The 16,356-nt window shown below is 42.0% G+C and overlaps 1 protein-coding gene and 1 non-coding gene across 2 annotated transcripts in view; one reads left to right on the top strand and one right to left on the bottom strand.

The window, feature by feature from the left end:
* Positions 1-5,630, top strand: part of LOC143485361 (uncharacterized) — a 207,038-nt gene extending 201,408 nt beyond the window's left edge. The window contains exons 39-48 of the mRNA XM_076984757.1: positions 75-257; positions 520-637; positions 835-940; positions 1,248-1,483; positions 1,969-2,127; positions 2,396-2,522; positions 2,900-3,069; positions 3,374-3,545; positions 3,963-4,168; positions 5,315-5,630. Coding sequence (XP_076840872.1) covers positions 75-257; positions 520-637; positions 835-940; positions 1,248-1,483; positions 1,969-2,127; positions 2,396-2,522; positions 2,900-2,935 — 965 coding nt within the window. The 3' untranslated portion in view covers positions 2,936-3,069; positions 3,374-3,545; positions 3,963-4,168; positions 5,315-5,630. The remainder of the gene's footprint in view (positions 1-74; positions 258-519; positions 638-834; positions 941-1,247; positions 1,484-1,968; positions 2,128-2,395; positions 2,523-2,899; positions 3,070-3,373; positions 3,546-3,962; positions 4,169-5,314) is intronic.
* Positions 5,631-8,417: 2,787 nt separating this feature from the next.
* Positions 8,418-8,508, bottom strand: LOC143485521 (small nucleolar RNA SNORD88). Its single transcript, XR_013122895.1, has one exon. It is a non-coding gene; the product is annotated as a small nucleolar RNA SNORD88 (small nucleolar RNA).
* Positions 8,509-16,356: the final 7,848 nt, after the last annotated feature.

Genomic DNA, 16,356 nt, shown 5'->3' with positions numbered 1-16,356 from the left:
CTTCGGCGAATGCTCCCCTCCTGTTTCTTGAGAACCTTACATTACCGCTTACCCGTGAACCTCTTTCCCATCAGACCTGCAGCTGAACAGTAGTCTTCCAGCACAGACTAAGACCGGTGTCATCCTGGATGATTTGCCCTCAAGCTCCAGAAACGCACGCACCCCCAGAAGTCCCGTCAAAAGTTTGAGTCCTCCGCTTCATCCCAGCCCCCCCACGGCTGTCCCTACTAAAAACATGCTGCCACGACGCAGACGAGGTACCAGACTGATCAGAGCACGTCCGTCCCTTTCAAACAGTTCTGATGAGTGTTGCCTGCTCTTCAGCACTTCATGTGTGATCACTGCACTTGCATGTAAATTGCTTTGCTGTTAACACTGCATTACACAACAATGTTTTAAATCTAGTTCACCACATTGAATAATGTTTTGCTGTCAGCCTTCAAGCTAATTTGACCAAAGTTGAGCTGGTAGCCCTAAAAGTCCTAGTCAGTTTGTTTGGGTTCTGGTATTCCTCTCTAGATGAACTCAAACCAGGAACTCCCAGGAAGGATCCCCACGAGCAGCAGACTTTACGGACCTTCTCCAATCCAGACCTCGCTCTCGCTCAGAGCTTCAGTCTGCTTAGCTCTGATGACTGGTAAGTCACGCCTGCAAAATTCTGAAGTATTTGGCTAGGGCAGGTTAAACAGCAAGTCATTTATGGTGTTCTGCATATATGGTAAGTATGCATGTATTTAGTGAAGTTTTTTCCTCTTTGTCCATTTTCTTGTAGCATTTTTTTCTTTCAGTAGCCGATGGTTACAGTGTGTGTCTATGTTCAATATCTTCATACAGGGAGAAGAAAATTGAAGGGTTGATGTTCATCCGTAGATTGGCTCAGCATCACTCTGATGTGCTTGGCAGCAGGCGTCATGATGTCTGCATTGTTCTTATTCAAGAGGTAAGCCACTAGATTTGCTGACTGTGTATCGGTCTGAATTCTAAAATTGGCAGACACCATGAGCATGTACATATTACAGGTGATGTTGCTGACAAAGTCAAGTCAGCGATAGCAAAGTACTTTGAAATTCCTTTTTTATAAAAACATTTCTCATCTAATTGAAATTCAGATGGCATAGCTAACTGTAATTAGTGATTAAGGTATTTCCGCCTACATAACACATTGCAGTGGAGGATTATACTTATTACGATGGCGGTGGCAGTGTTGGATGTGGCTGAAACGAGCTGGAACGTCGTCTTTCCTGCAGGTGCAGAACCTGCGCTCTGCCGTGTCCCGCATGGCGGTGGTGTCCTTGAGGGAGTTGTACTCCAGCCTGCAGAAAGGGATGGACCAGGAAGTGGAGGCTACAGCTAAGGTCCTCCTTCACAAAGCAGCGGAGTCCAATGCCTTCATCAGGCAGGACGTGGACACAGCTCTGGACAGCATGGTGCAGAACTGCACCCCCATTCGGAGCATGAACGCCCTTCTCGCTGGAGGACTCTGGTCAGTTAGCCTGCAGTGAGCTTTAAACTGTGGCTTTCAGATAGCAACAACAGTCACAAGAAGCTAACAAAGCACTGATTTTGTCTGCGGTTTTTACTTTTCCATTGTTATTTCAAAATAGTGCCCTGGCCTATATCAATATTTTTAGTTATTTATCCTGTTAAATATTATTTTTATTGCGTTCCACCTCCTCTCTGCTGATCCAAACTGCCCTTCACACCGCTTAAAGAATAGGCTAGTTAGCTAGCTTACAGAGGACATGCAAACATTTTCTGTTTAAAAAATACAGATGTACACTAACTGGTGCAAACTAAGCCATCGAATAGAATATGATAATTTGATTGTGCACTTAGATCATACATATGGGTATTAAGTTTCTTTATAGAAGCTAAAAGTTGTACTGTATACATTGATTGGATGGATTAATAGTTATTACCTTCTTTTTTTGAATGCCCTAATTTTTTTCCTTCTGTTTTCCTCAAAAGTCATCTGAATGCTGCAGTAAGAAAGTGTACTGCTCTGCACTTGGCTACTTTGGTAGAGAAGATTGGCGCTGGCCGCTTATTGTCTGGGGCAAAAGACGTCATAGCGAGAATTATCCCTGCAGTCTCCAAGTTGGCACAGGACGCTTCCCAAGAAACCAGGTTAGTACTGGGATCAGAACGAGGATTCTACAAAGCTTATTCAGTTTCCCAGATAGTAATCTTTTGCTGATTCTTTTAGTCTCCTAGTCTGATACTCTGAAGTCAGCAAATGCTGTTAAATTGTAGAGTAATAGAAGCACTATCGTGTTTTCTACACACAGACGGCCTTGTAAAATTGTACCCTGGTAAATAAATGGTCGGTGTGCTGTGAGTTACGGGTCCCTCACTCACGGTTCTCTCCTGTTTTGGGGTCTGTTCTTCGTCTCAGGCGCTTGGGCCGGCGTATGCTGCTGTTCCTGTCCTCCCACCATGACTTTGATAAGATGGTGGAAAAGTGCATCCCTGCCAAAGACCTGGCAACCATCAGGAACACTGTCCTCACTCTGAAATCCAAGGTAGTGATTCATGTTTGGATACATGATGAGGATTTTTTATCCCATTCAGCCACTATGCCCCATGTTTACTCACTAAACAAAGCTTATTCACAAAACTTTTAGGTGAAACAGACTGCAATAAAAAAAACCATCTAAACTGTGATGGTAGACATATATTGTAAACAAATAATAAAGTACAGGGCAGTGCGTGGCACCACACATTGTATTTACAGTAAGGCATGCACAGTGTAGTCCCAGACCCAGTAGTTAAAGGACAGAGCATGGTTCAAAATGAACCGGCTTGAAACCTTTGGGATAGAATCAAAGTATGAAGCAATATGTGGACTTCAATATCATCACTCCATGTTTTGTGGTGATTCGTACGTGTGTATTCCCAGGAGAGGACAAAGGTGTCTAGGAATGCGAAGATATAAGATGCGTCAGCCTCGTCTGGAGCAGCAAGAAGCTCCAGCCGCACAGGTGGAGCGTCAGAACACGCAACGAATGAAGCGTAGCCTTAGGCACACGGTCAGGGACGTGAGCCCAGACGACGCGGCACCTCTGAAAGGTAACGGCTGATTTCGGCGAACGCTCCCCTCCTGTATCTTGAGAACCTTACCTTACCGCTTACCCGTGAACTCTATCCCAGCTGTGGAGTCATGCGTACCTCCTCCTCAGTTTGCCAGCAGGTGAATATTTAAACAGTTAATCAAAACAAACAAACAACAAAAAAGTGCATCCTGATTGGAACTGCTTTGATGTTTGCAATTTTTGATGGTGTTGATGTTGGTTTAATTTGATTGCAGCCTTGTTCATTTTCTGTTTGGACACTATAACCCAATCCTTGTGTTTTCTCTCTTGTGTGTGTTCAGCAAAGACAGCAGCAGAGCACACATCCACAGCATTGCAGACAAGACAGAGTACGTCAAGCAGCTCAAGGCCCTGCTGGGTTCAAAAGACTTCAGCGAGCCCATCAAGGGCATTGATCAGCTGGTGGCCCACTGCGAGGACAACCCATATATGGTCGTGGGCAACATGTTCCTGGTAACACATTTGAACTGAATTGATTTTTAATGTTTTCAGCAGCTTTCAGAAGTGATCTGTATGGGGGGGTCATAGGTTGGAGAACATTAAATGCTGGCACATCTGAAGAAATGTCAAAAGCTCAGATGCTTCAGAGTAGAAAATATTACAACAATCAGTTTTAACTATTACAGTGGAGGGCAGTCGTGTCCATTGTTAGTGTGAGCTTGTTTTACAATGTATGTGAAGATTTCACCCAAGCGTATCCTTGAAATTGCATTAAACCAAAGAATCCAAGTGAATGACTTGGAAAAAATCAGTCGGTTGAAATGAAAGGGCTTGAAATCAAATCAGCTCCAGGGCTTAACGGCACTGATATGGTGAGTGCCTGATGAATGCATGGGCGGCTTGCTCTATACCTCTCTTCCTCTGCTACAGGTATTTGATGCTTTCAAAGCACGACTGCAAGGTTAACCTCTATGCCTTGGAGGCCTTACAGAAGATAATCACACTGCTCAGAGACAACCTGGTCCAAGTGGTCTACATCTTAGTCCCAGCTATAGTGGACAATCACCTCAACTCCAAGAATAACGCCATCTACATGGCGACAATAGGTGCCATTCAAGCTCTCATCAATAACCTTGGTGGGTTCTTTTCTCTCTTTACAAAACATCTTGAAGGACACATGCCACTGGGCTTTAGAAAAACAACAACATGTAACGGTCTGCGCTGGGCAGAACAGGGAGGCGGACACAAACGCTGAGGAGAGCGAGATTTATTCAAGGAAATTCCAAAAGCAGTGTTAAACGGACAGGCGTGGGTCAAACCGGGAGGGCAGCCAGAACAAGAAAGGACAACAGGCATATTCAGACAAGAAACTAACGACGAGGGGGAAAACACGGAACAGGCAGAAGTAGACGGATAACAAAACGCAAAGCTCAAACTTACAACAGCAGGTGACGGGATTAAACAAAAAGACCGATACGGACATGGGAGACACAGGGACTTTTATACACAGAACCAAACTAGGGACAGGTGATGACAATGACACAGGGGCGTGGTAACAAACGAGGAATCATCAAAATAAACGAGCAGGGCGGGACAAACAGGCAGGGAACACGGACATGAGGGAACCCAGAGTGACAGCTACGAGAGGGGGCGTTGCCCTACGTGACACAACAACAATGATTGTGTTCTGTTTTATCTTTGTATCTTTTGATGAAAGGTTGCTAGGTTGGGGAAAAGGTTCACACAAATCAGTAAAAGAATGTTCTTGCTCTTTGGTTAGATGTTTGTGGTGCAGATCAAATGGAAATCTCCTTTCATATTAAGGCACAGTCCAATATAAAGAAAAAAATATTTATGTAAGACTGACAGGAGATCTTGCATTATCTGACAGCAGATAGTTAAATAATGGAGTTTACAGTGGATGTCCTTAGGCTCTTTTGTTGAATATACAGTGTCTAATCTTTTGTGGTTGTGTATACAGAAATATTCTACAAATTCAAATACATTATCAAAAAACAATTCTTTCAGAAAGTCATTCCACTGATATGCTAAGAGATGCCAGAGATAAAAAAAAAAGATAAAAGATTTACCAGAAATACTATAATTCCTATATTAATTAATAATATTTATAATATTGATAATAATCATTCCAGAGAGTTACCAAATACTGTCACTTTAGTTTAATTAAATCTTTCTAGGTTAAAAAAATGCTTCTGTAATAACCCAGTGCTGTCCAGGGTTGATTTATTTATCTTTGTTCCTTTTAAATGTTCTTTTTATAGAGCTGGTTAGGGAACTCTACCCCTGCAAGCCACAACTGGTTGAGCAGAAGGTGCTTCCTCTGCTCTGGTACCTCCTGGGGACCTCCAGCAACAGTGGTACGGTCCACGGGAGGGGTGGAAGCGTGAGAGGGGCCACTGTCCACCTATGCCAAGCCCTTCATGCCCACATGGGTCCGGCGCTGCTGGACTGCGCTGCTTCCCAACCTTCCAATATCCGCAAGAGCCTAAGAGAGTTTGTGAAGAACCTCCCGATCAACTGAGAGCTGCAAGCCAGACCTCCAGACCAAAATAAAGCCCAACATGGATTCTACTTGAAGATGGAGATGTTTGTGTATTTCTTACTGTGCCTGCACTTTAAATGAAAGAGAGGGGAAGAAAGTCAAACGTTTTTAACATTTTGAATTAGCAGAAAGCTAAATCCTTAAACTCAGAAGGCCTTTTAAATAAGGAGCACAGATTTTAGCGAATCACATCAGGTTTAACATGCCTAGGAGCTCTGCTCTTTTTGCACTTTGAAATACTAACACTTATCATGATAACTGTTGTCATGGTGACTATAGATATATATTGTTCTATGATTGTTATTTTCTGTTGACATGTCCTGAGGTAACTGTGCAGAATGTAATTTATCACATGCACAAGGAACAAGGATCTATAGTCTTTTTGTTGTTTGGTATGTGTAATGTGACTTTTCAATGAGGAGTCTTAAAAAATGAAAAAGCTACGACTCACAAAATTACTTTTGTATTCTATAGCCAGGGCTTAATTTGAGCCGGATCCTGCTGGAACAGGATCCAGGAACTCTTTCATTTTGAAGGGTGCGTTCCGGGAACTGTCTGCCTCGATCCAGTAACTTTCAAGCCTACTAATTATAAGTTATGAAGAAATCTGTATGCACTTCTGCACTTAAACACTTATAAAACACATGTAAATAATTTAAAAGTAATTTATATATACAAATTGGCTTGTTATTTTAACATTTGTGTGCCTAAGCGTTTTGTGATCCGGTGACATTGTGATTTTGTTTTGCGATCCGGTGACATTGTTGGCCTCTGACCCCTTGTCTCATGCCGCTGTTTGCGTTCTGGCATCGTTTGATTTTCAAAGTAAGCACTGTGTATAGCTAATACAGTTGTGATCAAATTTATTCAACCCCCAATGCTGCGAAGGGTTTTATGGAATTCAGTGCACATTTGTAATTGTGTTCATAATGAAATCTTACAAGGACTTGTTAAAGAACTAAATGCAACTAAGATAGCATCAATTTTTTTTGTCATAAAGTATTAAATGGCCTTTTTGTGATTTCTTCATTGACACAATTATTCAACCCCTTTACGACTACCACTCCTAAGAACAGAGGTTCATTCCAGTGTTTTCCATCAGGTATTGAAAACATCTGTGGATGTCAACGAGCAGCAATCAAGCATGATAAGCACCAATTAGGCAGATTTAAAAGGACTGTGATACTCAGCTCCTTCTAGACATCTACTGGTGTGTTTCCAAGCATGGTGAAGGCAAGAGAATGGTCCCAGAAGACAAGAGAAGAGGTTATTGCTCTTCACAAGAATGGCAATGGATATAAAAAGATTGCGAAGTTGTTAAATATTCCAAGAGACACTATCGGAAGTATCATTCGCAAGTTCAAGTTAAAGGGCACAGTGGAAACGTTACCTGGTCGTGGCAGAAAGAAGATCCTGACCGCGACTGCTGTGCGCTACCTGAAGCGTAATGTGGAGAAAAATCCCCGCGTGACTGCTAAGGAACTGAAAAAAGACCTGTCAGATGTGGGCACTGAAGTTTCAGCTCAGACAATAAGGCGCGCACTGCATAACGAAGACCTCCATGCCAGAACGCCCAGACGCACCCCCTTGCTGACTCCAAAGAACAAGAAAAGTCGACTGCAGTATGCCAAAAGTCATGTGGACAAGCCACAAAGGTTTTGGAACAGTGTACTGTGGTCAGATGAAACTAAATTAGAACTGTTTGGGACAATGGACCAGCGCTATGTTTGGAGAAGGAAGAACCAGGCTTATGAACAAAAGAACACCTTGCCTACTGTGAAGCATGGCGGGGGGTCAATTATGCTTTGGGGCTGTTTTGCTTCTAATGGTACAGGAAAGCTTCAACGTGTGCAGGGTACCATGAATTCCCTTCAGTACCAGGAGATCTTGGAGGAAAATGTGATGGAGTCAGTCACAAACCTGCGGCTTGGGAGACGTTGGACCTTCCAACAGGACAATGATCCGAAGCACACATCCAAGTCCACTAGAGCATGGTTGAACATGAAAGGCTGGAACATTCTAGAGTGGCCATCGCAATCACCAGACTTAAATCCAATTGAGAACCTCTGGTGGGACCTAAAGAAGGCAGTTGCAGTGCGCAAGCCTAAGAATGTGACTGAACTGGAGGCTTTTGCCCATGAAGAATGGGCTAAGATACCCATAGGTCGCTGCAAGACACTTGTGTCAAGCTATGCTTCACGCTTGAAAGCTGTCATAACTGGAAAAGGATGTTGTACTAAGTACTAAAAAATAATGTCACTAGGGGGTTGAATAAAACTGATAATGATGTGAGCACAGTAAAGACATTTGTGGTTATTCCATCATAAATATTATGTTATGTTTGTCTAATTTATAAGTGCCTCTTTGATATAATTGTAAATAAGATGACTGAAATGATCAAAATCAATGTCAAACTGGCCAAAACACTTTATTTCAGTGGGGGTTGAATAAATTTGATCACAACTGTAAGTGTAATGGCACAGTATTAACTTAACTCATTCTAACTGTCAATAAAAGCTTGTTACTCATATGATTGCAATTATATTTCTGTATGTGCTAAAAACAATTGACAAACACATATAAAAACCAGAGGGCAGCAGATCATGTGAAAATATAATAATTGTGTCATGCTCAAAAGTTTTGGCCATGAGTGTAGACCAGGATAATGACACTACAGAATTTCTTCACAGAGCCTCAGCCATGGGAGTCAAGAGCACACCACCTGAAACAAAATTCAAGACAAAATTAGTCCCACCTGTATATTTACAAAGTACGGTGATAAAGCTATTGAATCAGTTTCTTTAACACCCCCCCCCCCCCCCCCCCCCATCAGACTCCACCATGTCAAGAGTAGAGGTGCATTTTTCTCGCCACAGACATTCAGAGCCCAGTGCAAAATCATCACAGGAGGAAACCTTCAGACTCCAGATTCAAGACTTAGTCAATCACGTACCTCATCCCCAGGATGCATGGACGATGTCCCCTGAAAGAGAAAACAATTGTCTTAGATTAACAGTCATGGCCTTTTATTCTGAATTCGTCTTATGCTTGTTTCCCGTGTTAGACATCTGTGACCACTGAATTCTGTAACCAGAGACCACCATGCATGTGTCGTCAAGAAATAAGGTAGGGTCAAATCCTGTTAACTGCACATGGGTACTCAATCGTTGATTGTAGTTTATAAGGAAATTAAAGCTCATTTCAAAATGAATTATTTATTTAGTGTGTATTTCTTGATTAAGATATGTGCTTGTATATACTTAGATATTTGTTAATGACATATTTGGCATTCTTAGCGAGGAGCAAAGTAAAATTTTCATTGTATCTAAGGAAACCTGTTCCCTCTGTGCATATGACAAACTCTGAATTTGAAAAGATTAGGTAGGCCTAAATGACGTTTTCACACATGCAGACAATTATGTTTTACGTTGCATGAAAAAAATCTGTTGATTCTAAAGCTTTTGGTTAAACGTCAGCTTATTCATTTCTTATTTTCTACTAACAAATGCCTAGGGTGGTTCGTACGATTGATAAACATTTCTTTTCTGACGAGAAGCAGCACTATCCAGAACACTTGAACAGAAGTTGATGGTCACCAATACCGGTGCATCACCGGTTAAGGATGCCCTCGCCGGAATACCGAAAGGGTTCGCCCTGAAATACCCTCTGACGCATAGTGGTCACTACAGTGGACAGCTATTTAAACGTCATTTTCTCCTAAATATAAAGGTTTCTATGGTGAAATTGCGTATCAGCATGTAGAATGCTCTCTGCTGCCACCCTCCATTTAGGTGTATTCAGTGGTTAGTTGTTGTAACTACAAGTAAATCTCCTCTGAATCCAAGATGGCCGACAGACAGCCACACGTGTTCAACACTGCTGGAATATCCTGTCAATCCTTCTATTCTAGGAGACCCATAGAGGTAAAAAAAATATGGTGACATACAGGAGTATCTAAGTAACAATATTATTCTTTTAGTTTTGAAAAAAATATTTTAAATAAGTAGGAAATTGTGATTAACCATGTGTCCACTGAAGTGGACGTCATGCATTACTAGGTATATTTCCAACATAAGTCATGTAGATGATTCATCTTTCAATTATGACTATTTTGGTTGCAATTCAGTTTATTTTGGGTATACCTACAAGTTAGTTTTTAAAAATATAAATTTTTGTCAAGATTAGTTGTTTGTTAGTGAAATTATAATTTTGTCATTTTTAGACCACAAGTGCAGAAAAAAATAGGGAAACCTATAGAATAGTGCAGGAAATTCCCTCCGACTCCAGTGATGAGTGTAGTGACAACAGCGATGATGAGTGGCTGCCAGAGAACACCAGAGATGAGGATGAGGGACAAGATGATGAGGGACAGGATGCAGAGAGACAGGATGATGAGGGACAGGATGCAGAGAGACAGGATGATGAGGGACAGGATGCAGAGAGACAGGATGATGAGGGACAGGATGATGAGGGACAGGATGCAGAGGGACAGGATGCAGAGGGACAGGATGCAGAGAGACAGGATGCAGAGAGACAGGATGCAGAGGGACAGGATGCAGAGAGACAGGATGCAGAGAGACAGGATGATGAGGGACAGGATGATGAGGGACAGGATGCAGAGGGACAGGATGCAGAGAGACAGGATGCAGAGAGACAGGATGATGAGGGACAGGATGCAGAGGGACAGGATGCAGAGGGACAGGATGCAGAGAGACAGGATGCAGAGAGACAGGATGATGATGGAGGTCAGCGTGATGAGGGAGCTGTGGGAAATGTCCAGAGAAATCTTCGCAAAGTACCTGCCGGCACTCAAACCCGCAAATATGTCTGGAAACTCAAAGACATCGACTATGATAGAGATGTGCTCCCTTTTCAAGGAGTATGGAGAGTGAATGTTGAGGGAAGAGAACACGGAAAACGAAATACATCTGCATGCAGTGTGATGTGGCACTGTGCCCTGGATGCTTTGCCAATTTTCATGTAGCTTAGGACAGTTGCCTATAATAATAGTTTTAGAGACATTTTGAAACATTCATTTATGTTACATGTAGCTTTATACTGTTTTTTCTTATTTAGCTCTAAACAGTAAGGCTATAGAACAGGCGTACTCAACTAAATTTGTCCGCGGTCCAATTTTGGCAGATACCTGTGACACGAGGTCCGGTGCGGGCGGGGGTGGCGAACGTAACACTCGTGACGGAGTGTTTTTTCAATAGCCCTGAAATAAATGCTACGGTTTTGTTTTGGTCCGTATCCAGTTAATCAGGAATGAGATTGGGTCCGGACAGGACTGCGTTCGGGTCCGGATCCGGACCGCGGTCCGCCAGTTGAGTACCCCTGCTATAGAATGTTAAAGAATGTTAACAATGCTCATGAATTTATGATCAAATTAAATTTTATTCATTTTTCCATTACGTTTTTACAGTTGTATGTTGAGTGCTTAAGTGCATGTAGTCCACTGTAGTGGACATTTCTGTAACTTCCTGAAAAAATGAAATTTTTGGAAAAACTTTTATATTTGATTTTTTCATGCCCTATAAAGTATAAAAACACATTAAAAAAAAATCTTGACTCAGTATTTCATAATGCATGCATCAGAGTCTCTGCCATGTCATTAGTAGAGACGCACTTTTGTCACAATGTACTTTTGGAGCCCAGTGCAAAACATCACGAGAAACTTTATTGGTATATGCACAGTAAAGAAACGTGTTGCTCTGTACAACGAAATAGTAATCAAGGATAAAATAAGCATGCAACATTATGATAAGTATTCATAAATGGAAATGTAAACGAAACAGAAATATAAACTGCTAAGAAGTTTATGTACATACAGTCATTGTGCAGTAGCGAGCTACATTGCTTGTTGTCAGACTGGTATGAAAACCCAATAGACTCAGCACACTTACAAATTGTCTAAACACACTTGGCACTGCCACATAATCTCCTTTCTGCATTTGCCACATGTGAACCTTTTACAAAAACCACAACGCTTAGTGGCACGGTTACTCTTGCAGCCACACTTAACCTGGCACAATGCCCTTTTCCCTGTGTCAGGTGTGGGTTGTTGCTGCTGAAACTCTACCTTGGACACCTCCTTGGCTTCCATATGAGACTGTGCAAGTTCTGTTGCAAGCTTCACCAAGAACTCGGACCGTCTCTCTTTTACCCCAGTGCATGCTTGAAAAAGCACATGTGCATTCAGGCATGAAATGTCAATCATGTTATAAAACACAGCGACTGGCCAACGCCGTGTTCCTGAACGTACACTGTACTTTCGCACCATCTGGTCCATGACATCCACACCACATTTTAGGCTGTTGTAGTCTGTGATTGTGTTTGGCTTTTTTTTTCGGGTGTCTCCAATCTCCACCGTACTGTGCATGCTACTGAGGATGCAGACAGTCTTTTTCCGTCTGGGCGCGTAAACGGTCAGCGTGGCACCAGAGGTTGAAAACACCTGTGTACTAAATTCCTCACGGCCCAAATTCTTTTTGACAGAGTCTGGAAGCTCACGACGAATCTTGTTTACTGTGCCAAGGAGGGTGGTCTTCCGGCCCAGCAACTGCCTTGCTAGTGACAGTGAGGTGAAAAAATTGTCTGTGGTAACAGTTCTTCCTTGGTCCATAAATGGTTCCATAAGCTTCATCACCACATTTTCCGATAGTCTTTCCCCCACGGGACGACTGGAGTCTTTGCCAAGATATGGGATGATGTTGCATACATACTTGGATTTCAGGTCACATGCCACCCAGAACTTTATCCCAAACTTGTCGGGTTTTGTTGCAATGTACTGAAGAAAAGAGCAACGGGTCTTAGTTGGAAAAAGTTGCTCATCTATGGTGATATGCCTTCCTGGGTTGTAACAAGTGATGCAATTGGCAGCGAAAGACCCCCAAACATTAGAGATTGCAGCAAACCGGTCAGTTGCAGCTCGTTCACTGCGTGTGTACTTGTCGTCAAAGTGAAGGTGCTGCATGATGTCCTGGAAGCGGTTTCGAGACATAATCTTGGTGATTAAGGGCACTCCCAGTGTTGTAGACCATGAGTCATGCACCGCTGGAAGGCGCACAACACCTCGCAGGATGAGGATTGCAATGAACGCCTTTAGCTCAGCGAGGGACATGAACCAGTTTTCTTGCTGTGTCTGGCGTGCATGCTGGACAGTCCACCCCTGTATGATCCGAAGCATTTCAATAGAAACGAAACAGAGGAAACTCTGTAAGCGACTCGATTCTTTCCGTAGGGCAAACGCAGTTGGCTCTCCATTCGTGGTATTGCATTTACTTGGGCTTGGATGCACTCCATCATGTCTTCCGATCTGTTCTTCATGCCACACTGTGCCGTCTTTTGCAGTCTCTGTCAGCCGCCCGTGTGTCTCCACGCGACCCCTCTTTACTGGTGATGAAGTCTCCTCATCTACAGGACCATATGTTTGAGATTTGATTAGTGAAAGGTTGAAATAATGTGAAATTGACAAACATAATATTTGAAACATAGCCGGCGATTGGCGGGTTCACACACAAATAGGCATTCTGGCCTTAATGGGGCCATAAATAAATTAATGTGTGCACAAAAAGATTCAATTGAGGCACTAAAGGCCCAAAACGATCAAAATGTGTATTGGGAAATTGAGTCAGATCAAAGAACTAAATCACATGCTGAGATCAGCAGTGTGTGTGTGTGTGTGTATGGGGTCTTATGTATGTACTATTCAGTCAGTTCCAGTATTTGGCCAGTAAATGGAGCCCATGTAATACCATACTGATATTACAGTAATGAAATAAGACATTTTAGTGAAATAAAAGGTTCATTTCTGGTCAAGCAGTGCACCTTTTGTTATGAGATCTAATTGCAAAGTTATTTATCTCATTGATCTGACTCATACAAGACCCTTTATTTGTCTGTATTCTGCATAACAGGATTGCAGCATGAGTTTTTATGATTTCTTAGGTTTTTGGACAATGTAGCGACAGGCCAATTTGAACCAAACTTGGCATACCTGAAGGACCTCAGTCTATAAAAGGCTTTGAAATTGGGAGTTGATCAACATGTTTATATGAATTATAGCAATATAGGTCATATATGGCCTCAATGATATAATGGGAAAATGGACCCACCTGAAAATAAAAAAAAATCCAACAATTTTTAAAAATAGTTTACCTACAGTGTCTACAGATTATGCCCATGCCACTCTTGCCATCATTGGATCAAATTCCTAGGACTAGTTCGAAAAGTGCTATTTTCAAACAATTGATGAATGTGACAAAACTACGCCTTTTTAATAGGACTTGTAATTGCAAAGTTGTCAGGTGGACTGCAAGGAATCAAAAGAATCAAGTTTCATTTTCCTAAGCAAAGATTTGGAAAAGTTATGCATGATTCACAAATAGTGCCACCTAGTGGCCAAATGTTTCAAAACTGCACAGTGTGACAGTCCTGAGATGTGTGTGAACCCTAAATTGCAAAAATAGGTTTCCCCACACTACGTGTGTGAACCCCAATTATAATTCCAAAACATCTCAAGTATGCCACCTTGGAAGTAATGTAGGATTGTTTTCACACAGCAATACGTGGCATATATATATATATATATTTTTTATTTAAAAAAAATAAAAAATTGAAAACTCGCGGGTTTAGTGTTGACAGTGGGAGCAAACCTGGAACAACAAATCAGACATGGATTTAATGAGAGAAGGCAGTCCTGCCAAAAAAGCTAAGCATACGTGTAAGTACCTTGACGAATGGGACAGGGAATTTACTTTCCTAAAGAGGAGCATGAAGGGGCATAGCTACTCATTCTGTAAGATATGTAGCTGTGATTTTAGTGCCTCTCATGGGGGAAGGAACGATGTCCGTCAGCACGAACAATCTGCCAAGCACGAACGCGGGCTAAAGGCACAGAAATATGCCCAGGAGATGTCCCCGTTTGTATCTAGAAATACCACTAGAAAATTGAATTTTTTTATTCATTTGTAGTTCAAAACATAATTGGGGTGTTTATTCTTCACTTTTTGCCACTCCAAAGATGTTTTCGTCTCTCCTACAGCCTCGATTGCAGCTATATGTAAATAACCGATTATGCAAATTAGGCGATGACGTCATATACGTGAAATGTCCCGTATTTTTAAATACAAAACTTGACAGGTATGTTGCGGTGTGTGTGTGCGCGGTGGCGACGTGCGGTGTGTGTGTGTGTGTGTGAGGGAAGGGGGGGTGACGTGGTGATTATCTGCTGGTCATCCGCATCTTCATCCCCTCCCCTGTGAGGCCAGCTCTGATTGGCTCTTGCTCAGACTCATCATCAGTGCTGGACCCCAGGAAGTGGGCGGTAGGTCATTTCCTGCACTGCCATGGCTGACGTGATGGACAGTGTTGCCAAGAAGTCCTGCTGAACTCTGGTTAAGGTCAGAGATCAGAAAGTCATTTCAGGTGGTTGTGGCAAACCAGTTAATAGAAATTATATTTATATTTCCAGATATAATTACATAATGGTAAACCAGCAGAATTAATAAGTATTAGGGGTGGGCATAGATTAATTTTTTAAAATCTAGATTAAACTCACTGAAATCTTGAAATTAATCTAGATTAAAATTGCTCATTCAGAATATGTGTGCTACCCAAGTAATGACTAAAAGTCAGTCTTTGTTTTATTTATTTCTTGTAAAGTGTCCTTGAGTGTTGTGAAAGGCGCTTTTAAATAAAATGTATTATTATTATTATGATGTATACAATGCTAATATCGGAATTAATTTAATATACACAAAGAAGCGGTTTGCTGCGAGATATTGTTAGGTTTCTCATTAAATGGCTTCAATAATATCTAAGTATAATCATGCTCTGGAGCTCTGTTCACTGAATTCCAAACACATGTTCCCATGAAGCTCAGCCAATCAGAATGAGCGCTCCAGGTCCTTCACTAACTCCGCCCCTCACTGTCTCTGCTCTTTGCAGGAGCTGGAGGAGAGCTTCCACATTAGCAGGATGGAGCAGATCGCCTTTGAATTCAATGTGCTGGTGTCTCTAGAGATGGTCCTCTACCTGCCCGAGAGCAGGTCACAACGCACTACCACCTGAGCCTTCCAGTCCCAGCCAGCCCAGCCAGAACTGACGCCCCCTTTGAGTGGGTGTGGTTTTGCAGACCGGCCTCAGGGAGGACTTCAGCACAACACTAAGTGCTTGTGGGTTAAATTGAACATTTGTTCTTGCTTTTTGTGTTTGTTTTTGGGTCTTATGCGAGGGTAATTAAATGACAGTAATATTAGCTAAAGCACTTAAATCAACTCCAAACACTCAAATAATAAGAGAGATTTCCTTAAACCTCTCTTTAAACATTATCTGTAGAACCAGCCTGCGCACCACGGACTTGTGCTAACGGGCCACCCAATGGAGGATGGGTTCCCTTTTGAGTCTTGGTCCTCCCAAGGTTTCTTCCTAATCCCCACCACCATAGGGAGTTTTTCCTTGCCACTGTCGCCTTGGCTTGCTCATTAGGGATCTGGACCCATACGATTGTAAAGCTGCTTTGTGACGTGTTGTGAAAGCTATATAAATAAATTTGACTTTGACTATACAACAAAAATAACTTCTATGTTTAATTTACAGTAGAACTATAATCCACACACTTCTTTGATTGGTGTATTTTTAGGCACACTGAAACAGCATATATAATTTACTATAGCTATAAATTATTATACATCTAAGCATTCCTGCTTTTAACCTATTAATGGTGATTATGTGTATAATTTTATGCAATGTATGTTT

This window comes from Brachyhypopomus gauderio, unplaced genomic scaffold, assembly GCF_052324685.1.
Source record: "Brachyhypopomus gauderio isolate BG-103 unplaced genomic scaffold, BGAUD_0.2 sc34, whole genome shotgun sequence".
NCBI classification, from domain to species: domain Eukaryota; kingdom Metazoa; phylum Chordata; class Actinopteri; order Gymnotiformes; family Hypopomidae; genus Brachyhypopomus; species Brachyhypopomus gauderio.
Note: the sequence above shows the minus strand (reverse complement) of the source record. Positions and strands in the feature narration are given on the sequence as shown.